General features: G+C 50.8%; 5 protein-coding genes across 5 annotated transcripts; 1 reads left to right on the top strand and 4 right to left on the bottom strand.

Annotated features, from left to right (window-relative positions):
* Nucleotides 1-415: 415 nt before the first annotated feature.
* Nucleotides 416-2,259, bottom strand: BO80DRAFT_280868 (uncharacterized protein). The gene is made up of 3 exons (XM_025714930.1): nt 1,838-2,259; nt 783-1,786; nt 416-730 (listed from the first exon to the last, which is right to left on the bottom strand). Exons 1-3 carry the CDS (start codon nt 1,956-1,958, stop codon nt 551-553), a joined length of 1,305 nt encoding a protein of 434 aa, XP_025569366.1. The 5' UTR covers nt 1,959-2,259; the 3' UTR covers nt 416-550.
* Nucleotides 2,260-2,616: 357 nt separating this feature from the next.
* On the bottom strand, nt 2,617-5,085 carry BO80DRAFT_450568 (cysteine--tRNA ligase; the record flags this gene model as incomplete). Its single annotated transcript, XM_025721821.1, has 2 exons — nt 2,617-4,740; nt 4,795-5,085. The coding sequence occupies 2 exons, from the start codon at nt 5,083-5,085 to the stop codon at nt 2,617-2,619; spliced, it is 2,415 nt and encodes an 804-aa protein (XP_025569365.1).
* Nucleotides 5,086-5,306: 221 nt separating this feature from the next.
* Nucleotides 5,307-6,942, bottom strand: BO80DRAFT_498037 (NAD(P)-binding protein). The gene is made up of 3 exons (XM_025724111.1): nt 6,519-6,942; nt 6,100-6,115; nt 5,307-6,053 (listed from the first exon to the last, which is right to left on the bottom strand). The coding sequence occupies exons 1-3, from the start codon at nt 6,534-6,536 to the stop codon at nt 5,338-5,340; spliced, it is 750 nt and encodes a 249-aa protein (XP_025569364.1). The 5' UTR covers nt 6,537-6,942; the 3' UTR covers nt 5,307-5,337.
* A 4,001-nt stretch (nt 6,943-10,943) lies between these two features.
* Nucleotides 10,944-11,456, top strand: BO80DRAFT_280846 (uncharacterized protein). The gene has a single exon (XM_025714929.1). The coding sequence runs from the start codon at nt 11,040-11,042 to the stop codon at nt 11,355-11,357; it is 318 nt and encodes a 105-aa protein (XP_025569363.1). The 5' UTR covers nt 10,944-11,039; the 3' UTR covers nt 11,358-11,456.
* Nucleotides 11,457-13,004: 1,548 nt separating this feature from the next.
* BO80DRAFT_280840 (uncharacterized protein) lies at nt 13,005-13,816 on the bottom strand. Its single transcript, XM_025714928.1, has one exon. It carries the CDS (start codon nt 13,577-13,579, stop codon nt 13,118-13,120), a length of 462 nt encoding a protein of 153 aa, XP_025569362.1. The 5' UTR covers nt 13,580-13,816; the 3' UTR covers nt 13,005-13,117.
* Between the last annotated feature and the right edge of the window lie 1,257 nt (nt 13,817-15,073).

Here is a 15,073-nt window from a genome sequence, read left to right as displayed (position 1 = left end):
TTTTTTTTTTTTTTTTTTTTTTTTTTTTTTTTTTTGCTTTACTGGTGGTTTCACTTCCTACATGTCCACAGCACGACTACAGTCGTAGTACTGTTTCATCAACGAGTCGATTACTAGAGCCTCGAACAGTGTTAAGATGGCCTACCGAGCTGCCTCGGATCTTCGTAGTATCGAGAGTAAATTATGGACTGTTGCAACTCTGGAGACACAGTGAGAGTACGAGTCGATTAAGGATGTTTCGCAGCCACCCCATTCTTATGAACATGGACATGACGAGGTAGAACAGATCAGACTTGTTACTAGCAAACTGCGATAAATATCAATTAAATTAAAGTCGAGACTGATACTCCGCGCTCCGAAGGATCTGGTTCCCAAGATACAAACAAAGCCATTTGTATCATGATACCCAGACTTGATGTACATTGACATCTGCGTCATCAATCAACTGTCTGCACAACAAAACACCAGCCTCGAGCGAATACACATCATGTAGACAAAAGTCATGATTTCAGACCCTTCTCTCAGAATCATTGGATAATGAGATACCTCTCTATGGACTGGGTGTGACAAGGATGAATTGGGAGGCGTCCTCACGAGCCAGCGTAGCAAGAGCTGTGAGGATCAGATGCGCTTTCGGGCCAGTATAGGTCGCTCTCGGACCAGTGTAGGTTACATTGAATTGATGGTCGAGCCATTTTACCCACCTCCAATTCTGCGTGAATGTAGCGCCCTGAAACCAATTAGTGGGGATGTTGCGATTGGAGCCGGAGCAGTGTTGTTACCTGATTGACCGCATCGTCTCCCTGAACAAGGTCAACTTCTTCCACATGAGGATATTCATCTTTTAGGCATCGCAGAAAAGATAACCAGTCGACAGATTCAAAATGGATATCCTTCATTTGCAGGATCCGCAAAGTAGTGTAATGACATGCTAAAGCTTGCTCGAGCGTAGCAGAGCGCATTCCTTTGATACTGCACAGTCGGATCTCCTGAAATTGGTAGCCACGGCTCAACAAAGTCAGGGCGAATTGTTCGGCGTATGCTTGGCCGAAATCAAAGAAACATCTCTTCGTTGTATACCCGTTGCGAGTTAGAGGAATGATGTATTCACACAACTTCACCGTATCTGCACTGAAATAGAGCGACAACTCCTTGAGGGGCCATGGAATCCTAGGAAAGCCAACGTGTTGTATAAGATATTCGAGCCGCTGACAGCGACCGCGTATGAGTGCAGCGGTGCTGTTTGCCCTCAAGTCTAAGGTGATCGATTCGACTGAGCAAGTGGTTGACTTGATCGCGGATAATGACAGTATGACCACAATAGCTGCATCAAGAGCACCCATCCAGTGCCTCCACCCCTCGGTGTTCCTAATGCTTGCTGCAGATATTCGGATAGTGCGGCAATTTTCGAACGACTGGAGAACTCGCTCCAAAGCATCGCATAGTTCCTCCATTCTGAGAGCCAGCGTAGGAGCGGGATAACCAAGGCCCAAGGGCCTACCGGAAAGGCTGGCAATTGACAGCTCTCGAACACACAAGGCTTGTCTTGCGGTCAGCCTCGTCAGTTGCTGCAGATGGGGCCGGGAAAGATCGGTCTCGATCGTGTGCGGGTCAATCCGAGGAATTTGCGGAGTACACCTATGGTAGAGTGACCTGCATGTATGATGTAAAGAGTGAGCGTCAAAGATACTGAGATGGGCGATGATCATTTCGAGTAGCTCCATAGGAAGGCTGCAGATCCTGTTGCTTTGGATTTCACGAATCCTAGCCATACGGCTGCGCGTCACTGTGCAGACACTGAGAACTGATATGCATCATTATTGGGTGCTCGACTTACAGTAGCCATGACTAGAATCCATGTTGGGCCAGTCTATACTCAAGGCCTTGACTGGAAGATCGAGACACAAGATGTCAAGAACATCAAAGAAGTCGGAGTGTGTTCGAAGGTGGGGTTGCATAAACGCCGCACAGAGAAGGACAGGATCAGGTGAATACAAATGCCTTGCTCTTCAGTGATAGTTGACCAAGGATGCCGACGTCGTCGAGAGCAAGTATGCGACAGATTTGGCTCCTTAATCCTTATGACAAACGCGGGTATCAACATGACGAGTCGATGACGGTCTCTGTGGATATTATTTCTTTTACTCTAACCCGTCCTATCCCACCCTTGCCATCAGTATAGTTTAGACTCTCAAGAGAACTTTAGCTCCTCGGGCAGTAAGTTGGCTTGAACATGCAAATCCCTGGAGTGACTGGCTAGATTGTGGGGGCCAGTTCCACTCAGCTAGTCCATAACCATGCCTTCCGGAATGGCAACGGCTCTACATAGAGGGGCGAGCCCGGTGGTTGCCTAGCAGGCACGATCATCCGAGTAAACATCTGATGGTTCACTAAGATCAACCGGTTATCTCGGGTTATAGAGGGCGACATCAGCATACAGCTTACCTTGGGTTGGCCTCTCTCCAAGTTGGTATTTGTACTGTTTAGCGTCTTGGGCGACACGCGTGCTCTACTGTCATTAATCCCAGCGGATATCTCGAACCAGAGAAATCTTATAAAGCAGAATCCTTCTGGGTCAACCAAATGGATTATGTATTCATTGATTCGTGCAATCTATCATTTTGCTCCCTGGCTTGCAAGCCAGGCTTCGTGAGCCTTCTTTTGGCGCTCCCAATCCTTCCGAAGCTTTTTGCTTTTACTTTTGGCAAGGGGCTCACCAGCTGCATCTTGCGTCGGGATGCCATCTTCATCCCAGGCGCTGTACTCACTGGTACGGAACATCTCCACGGGGTTGAGCTTGCCCTTTTCAAGTCTCTCCTGGGCAAGCTTTTCCTGCTTCTCCTTTTCTTGCTGCTTCAGCAAGGCTTTGCGCGCTTGTTCCTCACGGGCCTGCAGCATATCCTTGGTGACGGGACGGACCAGTGCGGGCTTGTTTTCACGGTCCTCCAGGTAGATTCCGAGGTTGAAGAGGTCAACGTTCCGCAGACTATCACAGAGAGAAAGAATGTCCTTGGACGCCTTCTTGGAGTCCTCCAGACTCAATGAGGCTAATTGAGAAGTAAACTTGTCCAAGACCTCGGAGTACGGCTTAGCAGATTCAGACACGTCTGTCTCGGTAGTAGTTGTGCCAACGATGTCCTTAACTTGCTCGGAAGTAATCGGGGTACCGGACATGGCAGCTTGGCGCAGGGAGTCACGCATAGCGGACAGGGGGTATAAGAAACGCTTGGCTGCTTCAGGGATGTCGGTGCCTTCCCAGCCGATTCCGCAATTATCAGGGGAGGTGGCGCCATTCAAGCCAAAGATCGTCACAATCCGGGTGATCCATGTCGCCATAGCTTCCGCTTCCTTGGGGTCCAAGGTGTGGCTGTCCAGGGCATTGAACGTCGTGACCAACTCCGAGATGGCAGCCATAACTTTCGGGGTATCAAAGGAGTCACAGAAGTAGTCGTGGACCTTCTCCTGTGTAGACTTGAAGGCTTGAGCCAACGTCTCGGTGGCTGGTGTGGGGGTCTCGTCGGATCCGGACCGGAAGCTAGATGGGTCCTTTGCCTTGACGAAGAAGTTGTTGAGCTTCTCCTCCCAGGAAGAGGCATTCTTGACGAGGTCATCGGTGATCTCCACTCCATCGCGCCACCCACCAAGCAGGAAGACAATTCTCAGGCTACGGGCCGTGTAGTCACCGCGCTCAAGGGCATCCTTGACAGTAGTGAAGTTCTTCAACGACTTGGACATCTTGGATCCCTGGATGGACAGATGACCCATGTGCAGGAAGTAGTTGACCCACTGCTGCTTGTGCTCACACCAGTAAGCCTCACTTTGGGCAAGCTCGTTGTCATGGTGAGGGAAGGCAAGATCGATACCACCGGAGTGGATATCAATCTGGCTTCCCAGGCAGCTCGACGCCATTGCTGAGCACTCAATATGCCAGCCTGGGCGTCCCTGGCCCCAGTTGCTCGACCAACTAGGCTCTCCTGGACGGGATGCCTTCCACAGGGCGAAATCATCCGGGGACTTCTTCTCGGTTGCGCGAGACAGCACACCCTCACCATCTCTCAGCAGAGGCTGGTTGTTGCGGTTCCACGGTTCCAGTCGTGCGTAGTGGTTTCCAGCGGCTTCAAAGGCCTTGATGTCGAAATAGACGGAGCCATCGGAGGTCACGTAGCCGAATTTGTTTGCGACGATTTTCTCGACAAAGTCGGCAATCTGCTGGCCGTATTCGGTGACTCGGGTAACCGCATCGGGATCGAGAACGTTCAGATCGCGCATATCCCTCATGAAATGGTCCTCGTACTTTTTCGTCAATTTCGTGAAGATCTCGTGCGCATCGCCCGGAATTGTCGCTCCCTCCGTCACGTCCAGATAGAAGCAGAAGACATCCTGAGCGGCATTGTAGAAAGCCTTGCTGGCAGCCGCGTCAATCCTCGAGCCTTTCTTGGTGGCCTCGGCAATGGCCAATGCCGTTGTTGTTACGGTCTTGATGTGCATCTTGATCTTGACCTCCGCATCACCAGGCTTCTTGTCCGCTTCCAGCGCGCCACCCTGGAGCACTACCCCATAGACCTTCTGAGCCTCCGCGACAAAGTTCTCCGGTTTCGTTTCGGGATCGACCAGCGGGAGGTTCTTCTTGACGTAGGCGCTGTATGCGACACGTGCGGTTTCGAGGACGTCGGGGGTAACCGTAGGGTGCGCAGTAACGTACTTGTCGAACAGGTGCTGCTGTCTACCGCGGAGGATGATCTTGGAGCGACTTGTCAACCCTCTGAGCTATGGCGGGGCGGTAATGACACGTACCTTGTCATCGACATCCGTGATGTTCATGACAAACTCGACGTCGAACCGGAAGTAGTCCCGCAGGATACGGCGCAGGATATCGGTGCTGACATAGTTTCGGGCGTGACCCAGATGCGCATCGTCGTAGACTGTCGGACCGCAGGCGTACCACTTAACTTTCCGGCCTTGAGGGTCCAAAGGCACAAAGGGAGTCTTGGACCTGGTCAAGGAGTTCCATACTTTGAGGGGGGGGAGGCGAGCGTCGGGGTGAGCGGGGGGCTGTTGCCAGGGAGGCTGCTGGCGACTCTCCATGATGGCCGAACGACTGAAACGGCGTAGAAAGACGGACCGGCTAACGAGGGGGAATCGTGGAAGTGGCATGTTTCCACAATTTTTAGCAATGAGTGATGAGCCCGCAACATCCCCGCTCCCGTGATCATGACTCATCCTCATGTGACTTATACTTCCACACCCTCTACACAAGCAGATCAAAGACTACGAAGAGGATGAAAGCGGAATTCTTCTTTATAATCCACACAGCATCTGGTCACTATGTACATAATTTCAAAATGGTGATACACCATAGACGCCCAACACCCTCCCGACATCGGCATCTTTCTCCCCTTTCACCACCGTTGCTACACGCTCTCCGCCATCAGATGGCTCGGCTGCGTTTCTGCGGCGCAGAGATTCGGGGTCGCCAGTGAGATTGGTGGCACATAGTCCTGGGTCGGCTCCAAAGACCTTGAACCCCTCGTTCTCGAGTCGACACTGGTATAGGACCATCATCATGTTCAGTGCCGCCTTGCTGGCCCGGTACTCGGTAGCACCAGATCGATGGAAAGGGGACTTTGGGTCTGCTGCCTGGGCGATGGAGCCTGTGCTTGATGATACAAATACGAGCCGTTTCTCAGATGAATTCCGAAGCAAGTCGAGAAAAGCTTCCGTGGTGCTGAGTGCGCCGACGACGTTCACATCTAGGACCTTGCGCATGGTCTCCCGGGTGGGAGGTTCCTCCATAGAGTTCATGGCGGCGTTGTTGACCAAGATGTCAAGCCGTCCATACTGCGAATTGATCTGCGCAGCGGCGTCATCCACGGACTTGTCGTCTGTTACGTCGATCTGGATTGACGACACGCTGCCCTTGATACCGGGGATGGCCTGCAGAGTTTTGGCTGCTTCTTCACCTTTGACCGGGTCTCGAGATCCCAGGATGACATGGTAATTGTCCGAAAGGATGAGATTTTTGGCAGTTTCGAAGCCGATGCCTTGGTTTGCACCTACATCTGTTAGCGATGCAAACTTGGCTGTGGGGTGGGTCAGTACCAGTGATGAGAACCAACTTTGCTGCCATTCCGATTCTATAAGGTACTTTACTGTCCTGATTGTCAGCACTCATGCTTCTAGGCATTATATAATGCGTTGCTCGGAAATATGATTTATCTCCGACATGGCTTGCTCATAAGTCCGGTAACGCCGTTGCTTCTAGCCTGAAATGCAAGCTAGATTGAGAGTTGCCCTTCTACATGCAGCAAGGTAGCTGAGTCTACTCAGCTGACGGTCTACCAAAACTAAGCTACTTACACTCGAAGCAATGCTTCGGTTGATGATATTCTTCGAACAGAGGCCATGTTGGAAATTGACCAGTCAGATATGCCAGTCATTCTATCAGCAGCAGGGCACTGGGCCAACGGGTTCTGATGGTTGGAGCTTTGGCTCACTTGCTATGACTTGCATCGAAGTACTGAGTGTGTACCTGACATGGTGCATAGCTGCACGTAGCTCTTGCAGTGGCAGCTGGCAGCCTCATAATGGCAGCAAGCATGGCACCAAAAGGGCACTTTGAGGACTAGTGTATCTTAGGACATGGAGTTTGTGGTGCACTGCAAACAATGCTCTGACAGCACTAATAACGACATCCAGATGACAAGGTTAGATATGAGCCGCGCCATCTATACCACAGCACCTATAGATTAACAACCTGATGCTAGTACCAGCGCTAGCTCTGAGGCTCACTCTAATCGACCCATCCGTAGTCCTCCGGCGTTGGCGGATGTCGGTTAGTGCGTTCTTATACTTTTTCATCATGCTCTCGCTTGGCTTAAACCCTTACTTCTGATCACCTGGTCATCAATATACGCTAGATGCCAATATGACAGCTAACAGCGGGAGCAAATTGTGTGTCTGTCAAGCTAACAAGCTAGAGAATGCATTGTCCATCTACGCGTTCATCGCCTAGCTTGACTAGATTCAAACTCATATGATATGTCATGTCGAAGGGTGTCTACTCAGATCTATAACCTATCCATTCACTGGACCATCTGCTAAGTAGGTCAACATAGAATAGTCTACATACACCCAATCCTCCGCCCAAAAATTGTCCTTTGACTTATAATCATCTATATCAGCAGATACCATACCTCTAGCTACCCAGATTCAGTCTACATCTCCTACCCTACAAACACAAATCATGTATATCCACATCTATCAAATTCAACAGAACAACCCCCTACCATCAACATCCCAGCAAACATACACCAATCTAATCTACACCGTACTTCTAGCTAGCCCCGATAATCACCCAAAAACCAACCCTAAAGCAAACACACAAACAACCAAGCAAACAATCAACTCCCAAAAGTCCATTCCCTAAAACAAACATCAAAAACCCCACCGCCAACCCAATCCAGCAAAAGCACCCAAAATCTAGACCAACCCAACCGAGTCCACAAAAAGTACCAACTTCCATCAAACACGCAGCTATCCATACCCACATCCACATCCATACCCATGATCTTCACCACTTACCAACCACACAACACCGCCACATGGCCCCCGAATGCTAAATGCCAATCCCAACCCCTCCACCGCAACATCAAAAAACGGTCAAGAATCCAGAATCAAGATAACCGAAACGGTCAACGAGGATCCACTCATGTGGCACGGGCACGGACACGAACACTGACCCCCAGCCCCAAGCCCCAGACTCCATAAACAAACACGAGTCATGACACAAGCACAACACAGCACAGCACAGCACAGCATCTCGTACTATCTAACTGGATAGAGGTAGGTGGTGGGTGGTGGGTGGTAGATGGCTCACCGCTAAATGCCCGTCTCCGCACGCAAGGATAGTAGCTACTAGATAGATTCTCGTTAGGGAAAGAAATCGAACGGGTAGGGTTTCTTTGTTGATTTGGGTGTTGGGAAGTTTATTTTGACTAGTTGATGTATATCTAACGGGGATCTACATAGTACTTAGATAGATAGTCCTACTAGGAGGTGGAGAGGTAGGTGGGTAGGTCGTTGCTGAATACAGTAGAATGCTAGAAGCATTGAGTCTTCTGTGGAGTTTGTCTACGTACACATGTACACCGAACCTGGAATGAATCTATGCTAGATACCTACCCTCCATGTGAATAGTATCGGATATTAGCCTATACCTAGCATCGCATAGCATACATAGATCGATAGATGCACTGCAGTATACGATAACCACACACCACCTTACTTTACCCCTCTTCCCATCCAGTAAGTGTATCCACAAGATATATACACCCTGCCACATGATTATGCCCTCCGTAGATGGAGTAGATATAAATTGAATTCACCGCTAGTTCCCCACCACCCACCCACCTAGCACAACACAGCACCGCACACCGCAGACCTTAAACCCTGAAAATAACGGGAAACGGTTGCCGTGACACACCCACTTAGCTGCAATTAGCCGAAAGCCGGGATTCTTCTGGAAGAAAGCTAACAAGAACCTGGATTCTGATGGGTAAGACTAACTCGGTAGATGGTCTAGACTCTACTCCCTATTTAGATCCCTAACTATTGCTAGGGTGACTCCGTAATCTTACCTAAGAGTAAAAATGGAAGTAAAGCATGTGGCAAAGAAAGACGGTAATTGGTGGGAATACTTGAGTTCGGATATTATCCGTCCAGATATGACACGGGATAACTCACTTCTTCGACGGAATAACTATCTTGGTGGGAATTAGGGATTAGGAATAGTATGGGATATATCGCCGATGTACTCCGACCCTGATTACACTTACAATCAACCAACTACCTAGGAAAGTTTTCCGTAGACGAAGGATTGATTATCCGACGGAGTCCACCACAGGAAAAGTAACGGAAGTGGAGGAGGAGGAATGAGGAGGTAATTTCCCTACACGTGGACGAAACTACCGGCGCGATTAGCGCTTCTCTTCCACTACTATTATCCATAGCCTTTATTCCTTCCATATTATAATGGTTTCGTATTTGCCGATGGGATAACTCCATGTGAAGGACTCCCGTAGATGGGTAATAGGGAAGAATGGATGGATACCCCCACGCCGAATTACCATGATTCTGAGTCTGAGTCAATCCGGGTCTTACCCACGTCTCTTCCACACCCTCTTCCATGATCCTGATCCTGATTTACTTCTAATCCTATGCCGTGCTAACCGATCTACCCGACATCCTCCCTCCGTATAATTCTTATCGCTTATCATAACATGCAGAGTGCAGAGTTTAGCTAAGAGTGGACGGGAGATGAAACGCGGTTAGGCTGATACCCTACCCTACACTTACGGATAGGAGGTAGATACTTAGTTGGTACCCAACCAACTAATCATCCGAGGGGTTATCACATGTACCTTCACCCCATTACCACCACCCCATCCCATCATCATCACCACCATTATTAATATTGTCAGCGGAAACATCGTCTAAGTATATTATTAGCCTTGTTATGCGATCGAAAATATCATCCCAAAATAAATATATTATTATCGCTGTTAATGATAGAGGTGGGATGGTAGGTAGGTAGGTGGGTGGGTGGGTGGGGATTTAAGTCAGATTTCTAATCCATACGGAGTACTGCTTAACTATTTAGATACCTTGTCGGCATATCGGGCCTAGAATCGTTCGAGAACGTTGCTTTGCTTATCGCATCCTATCGTATGTGGCAGCTACCCCTCCATGGGCTTTGAGATACTGTCGGGGTGGCCGGTAGATTACTATTATTACTGTGGAGGGGGAAGGATGGAGATAAGGCGACCGATATTCATCTATCCATTCATCCATTTTCATTTATTTTTATTTTATCTGTCTACTACTTCCGGCTCATAGCGAAACCTGTTTCCAAATCATCCTGGAAGTGGTGAATCTAGGGAGGTGATGACGATGATGACGATGACGAAAGTGGTGATGATGGTGAAAATGACTTTCATGGTTGTGTCACCACACCTTACTTCTCCCTTCCTCACCGTGTTGGCGGGGTGAATAGGCAGATGGATGGGTTACATGGATAGCCGAGACGGTGAACCTGAGCGCGAACGGTGGGTTTCGTTGCTGTTTTGGGATATACTCTTCCCACTTACTATTTATCTATCTATGGTGGTATACTTTCACTCCATACTCGAGATACCCTATCGTGATTGAAGTATGAGGACACGAAGTACCTATATTTATCAACCTTCCGCGTCCCTCGGATCACGAAAGTCAGATTAGTAAACGGAGACACCGACAGCGCTTATTTACCATGGTTCTGGTTGTGTATGTGTATATCTAACCGAGATAGCCTCAAAATAGACATGTCGCTCTTCCCGAGATTCGCCACCCCCAGAATCATCCGCTGTCAGAATCAAACCTCATGATGGGGGAGGAGGAGGAGGAGGATGACGATGACGATGGAGGTATAAACGTGTCCCCCACGACCAATAATCCCCGACCCCGTGGAAGTAATCGATGGCACCCTAGCATCACAACGAGGCGAAAGCGATTACGAGATGAGTGAGGCAGACGAGGCTCTGATGAGGCTCCCAGGAGGAATCAAAATACGACTCCATGACCACGCAAGTCATGCACCACTTCCCCATCTGGGGCGGAAATCCGGAGACTCCGCATGGCATGGGAATGGGAATGGGAATGGAATCGTCAGCGTCGCACGCTCGGGTTGCACGGTCGAACCTGTTGTACGGCACGGAGTATAATGGCTTTGTCTGCTGTACGCATGCCGTGTAGGACATCCATGTGTGAGTTTATTGACGGCCGACTGACTGCGTCGGTCAGATGGATGACAATATTCAATAATCTGGTTTGCGCGGCTGATCTGTACTGCGTTAGTACGGAGATGATGTCTCGCTCTGTACAGAGTAGAACCTACTGGGTGGCTGAAGTACTATGTAGACAGATCAGCCACTTCGCCACACCCGCCTCATTCTGCGGGTATAAATATACATTCCAAATGACCCCATACATATGATGGGTCTCCCATGAATGGACCCGATCGACAGGAAGTTGTATCCGCCAGATCCTCACAGCTCCCTTGGTATCCAAACCGGGAATCAGTGCAGCCGGAACCGCGGCCAGGCATCCGTCTGCTACATCCGCTGCGAGGGAGACACCTTATTTCTCATCCGTGCCCGGATCCCTTCCCCGTCCTGGTGTTGTGCAGCAATGTGGTCCCCGGACAAGTGGTATGTGCTCTGTCCATCCCAGAGCTCGAGCCAGTCGACTTAAACTCCGGACAAGGCCGTGGTGGATGTAGTGGGCTCTCTGTCCCATCTGGCTGGATCGTCAGTCTTGATTAGCTTCTAGTGTCCTTCCAATGTTTCATCCACATTGATTCTGCCCCGGTCGGCGATGCAAAAGTCCGATTGCCACTAAAATCGATGCATCAGATGCCTGAGGGTAACAAACGCATCTCGATTGTTCCAGCAACAATGCCATGGCAGCGTCAGAACCAATAACGGAGAAGCGGTGAATCACCGCTGTTTGCGTAGGTAGGATCACGGTTGACAGTCCCTGCAGACGCCATACAGGAGGTTGCAAGGTGGCGGACACAAGTTGCACTGCGTCCCGGAGCAATCGGTACTTTGCACCACCATGAGGGGTAGCGGTCGCACTGAGTCACCACGTAAGCTGTCGCATGCCTTGCAGGAGGAGCTTGGTGGGTGGAAATGCAGGAGGTATCCGGGATCATGGGACAACACTGCAACAGAGCAGGGAGGTCGGTTCCAATCAGTCGATAGATCGACTCGATCGGAAATGGGGCCGTCTGGAATGTCTGCAGATGCGGTACCACTACCACTGAGTCGATAGGTATACCCAGTATGGAGTACCCCATATGGGTCCGGAGTACTTCTGCTGGAATGTATGTAGTAGGCCAGTGCGTCGGGACGCGCTACATCATGAAAGGAGCAGCTTGGAATGCACATGTGCAGAGGTATGGAGTAGGGGCAGTTCGTCGTCATCATCCACACGATACACCATTCAGAGCGACCGGATGTATCATCAGGGCGGTCCAAGGTACCAGTACTCCATTGACATCCATTCACCCGCAGAGAACTACTGCAGCCACCGGGGAGCTGTCCGCCATTCCTGGCTCACGGGTCCCCGTGAAGAATTGACCCCATTCAAAAAGAAAAGAAAAAAAGGGGCAAAAGTCCATGATCCGACCGGGGACGGCAACTCGTACCGTGATTCCGCGGGTCTATCCGCGTCCCATTGATGAGGACATACATCGTACTTCATGAAGTGATGAGTCTTAGACCGCGAGGGGCATAACTACCTAGTAGGACCGTAGTCCAGCTGAAGCTACCCAATCGGGACGCTGATCCCTGCTGAACCCAAAAATGCCCAAATTCTAAAAGATTAAAATGGCGCCGATCGGGCGAGCGGTGGGGAAATCCAGCACGGCGGTTCGATCGCCGGACGTGGTTCCGGAACCCGCGCGACACACACTCCCACACACTATTGAGTGACTGATCGTGGATCGAGCACTATCTGATTTCTGGCTTTGGTGTGTCGGGGAAATTAGCCCCGACGGTCTAGAGCGTCGAACGGGTACCTTTTTCACTACCCTTTGGTCCTGGACCCGCCCGTCAGGTTCAAACTTCAAAGAACCTCGGCGCCGGCTGGCTGCTCCAATTACCCGGGTTACTCGTCAACTGACATCCTGTCACGTCTGGCTGGCCGTTTCATTGTCCTCCTGATCACGCCAATCAGCTGCCCCAACGGTAGAAAGCCAGTCAGCCCGTCTAATAGTGCTGGTGATGGCGCATGTGCCCGGCTTCAAAGCGTTGCTATTTCGAATTGATTGTGGCAGCTGCGCGTGAGGTTGCAGTTAAAGGATAACCCAGCTGGTCTGGTACTTTGGTAGAGTACAGTTTTACTGCTAGTCAGGGGTACATATGCAAAGCACCAAGCGTCTAGAATTAGATCGCTACCTGTATGAAATGGGCATCACCCCAGGTTTGATATATATCTCACACATTTACCTGCAGCCAGCTGATACATCGTCTCGTTGTTGTTCGGTGTTCGTTCAGTGCTGAAACACGCTGTCCTGTAGTCAGAAACACATAGTTATACTTAGCAGTACAACAAACACTACTCCGTACAACGAACCCAACACACTGCGACTCGATGGTGGCAGACAAAGGATAAATCCACTGCCCCCACTGCCGAGGCTCTTCCCGGCTAGGCCAAGGCCTTCACCCGCGCCGATTAACCGTGCATTCGCCTCTGGCCATTGATCGTCAACTAGCTCGAGTGCATACAAAGAGTAATCCTTCCCTCGGTCGCTCGCTCTTTCGCGCTGGCTACGGTTATCCGAAAGGAGTAAAATCCCGCTCGAGCAAAGTGGCCTGGATATTGTAGTTTGCAGGCTGAAACGGACCCCAGCCGAGGCGCTTCGCCTCCCCCATCTTACGGAGCAGACCGGGGCCAACGGAGTAGATTGGGGGTCCATCTCACTCTTCCGACCGGTAAATGTATGTGTTGGTGTGATGTTGGTGTATTGACGGTCTGACATACTCAGTTGTCACTGAGTCTGGGGTAATCTTGGTATACTTGGCAGACCAGTGGGTCGTGGGGCCGACGGGAACCAGAGGCCTTTTAATCGTGGATGGTTCCAGGAAACCACGTCTGTTGACACTTGACACTGACAGCGGATCCGAAGCCGGATCCGGCCGTATTCAGAGGTTCCATGGTTGAAAGATGGAAATGGAGAATCGTGCCTCGCCATGCCACCTGCCAAGGTCGGTCCATCGTGGGAACCGCAAGATGAGCCTGACTACGGGAACATCAGCGGGAGACACATCCGGAGCAAGGTCAAGTCAGCCGGCAAGCAGGCAGGCAAGGCAGGCATAAGGGAATACCCGGGCCCACCGCGGATACCGCGCATGGATTAGGTACCAACCACACTGCCCACGGCCACCCTTTCTTTTTCGTGTGCTTCCGCGTTATTCTGTTATCAGCGGCTAGACCCTGGCACGAGCTGAATATTGACTACGACTCAAAAGAAAAGAAGTCAGAACCCATCCGGTTTGCCTGAGAACGAACCGCTGCTAACAATGCCCGGGAGGCGTCCGAGGGTTTGTTTGCCTGCCTGACCGCCAGACCACCACCACGAACCATGGGCGCCAGAGGTACCGCAACGAGGGGTGCGTGGAAAGCCTAAACGCGTTGGAGAAGTGAGTCTCCGCTACCGTTATCGCCAGATGTATATACATCCAGCCGTGCATACATACAGCGGGCGGATGTATGTCGACATCCATCAGGATGTCAAACACCGAAGCGGTGAGGTCACAAGTCCATGATTCGTCCGGGAATTAGGGGTCTTGCGCAAAGCTGCAGCGAGGGGAAGTTGGCCTGACCGAACAGTTGGACTGACCGACAGATAACCCTGGTAGACCGCAACCCCCCGTTGCGCTGCACAACAACCCAAAAACCGCCCGCGCGTTGCGCTTGAAGAGGATATCGCGGATCCAAGCGTAGACTTACGGTTGCTACGTAGCAGACAACAGGCGGGGTGAGATGTACAGCCCAGAGGGACGCACGATGAAACCGCCGGTCGGAAATGGGGGCGTGTTTGGGACGGAGTAATTAGTTGAGGCGATGCTCTGTTTCTGATTAATCTCGTCAGCCTCCGAGGAGGATGACCGACGGAGAGACTCGTATCATGTCAGCCTCGTCGGGAGTTGTCCGTATACTACGGAGTACCTGGTCGAGACTACGGAGTAAGTATACTAGGATACCAGGATACCAGTACTCCGTACTGCGTACTGAATAGTATGGTGGGTGTGAATCAGAGTGCACTAACACGAAGAAAAGCCATCGGAAAAGGAAAAAGGAGTTGACTCATTCTTTCTCTTTGACACCGGATCCCCACGCCTTGGCCCCCCCCATATCCGAGAGTCCCCGGGCCGCGGACCGGACGAGAGCACCAAAGCAGCCCAAGGATAAATTAAATAATGGAAGAACAAAAGAAAACCGATAGATCCACGCCCCTCAACCGGGGTCGGCT

The sequence above is a fragment of the Aspergillus ibericus genome (assembly GCF_003184845.1).
Source record: "Aspergillus ibericus CBS 121593 unplaced genomic scaffold BO80scaffold_88, whole genome shotgun sequence".
Lineage (NCBI taxonomy): Eukaryota > Fungi > Ascomycota > Eurotiomycetes > Eurotiales > Aspergillaceae > Aspergillus > Aspergillus ibericus.
This window is presented reverse-complemented; position numbering and strand designations above follow the sequence as displayed.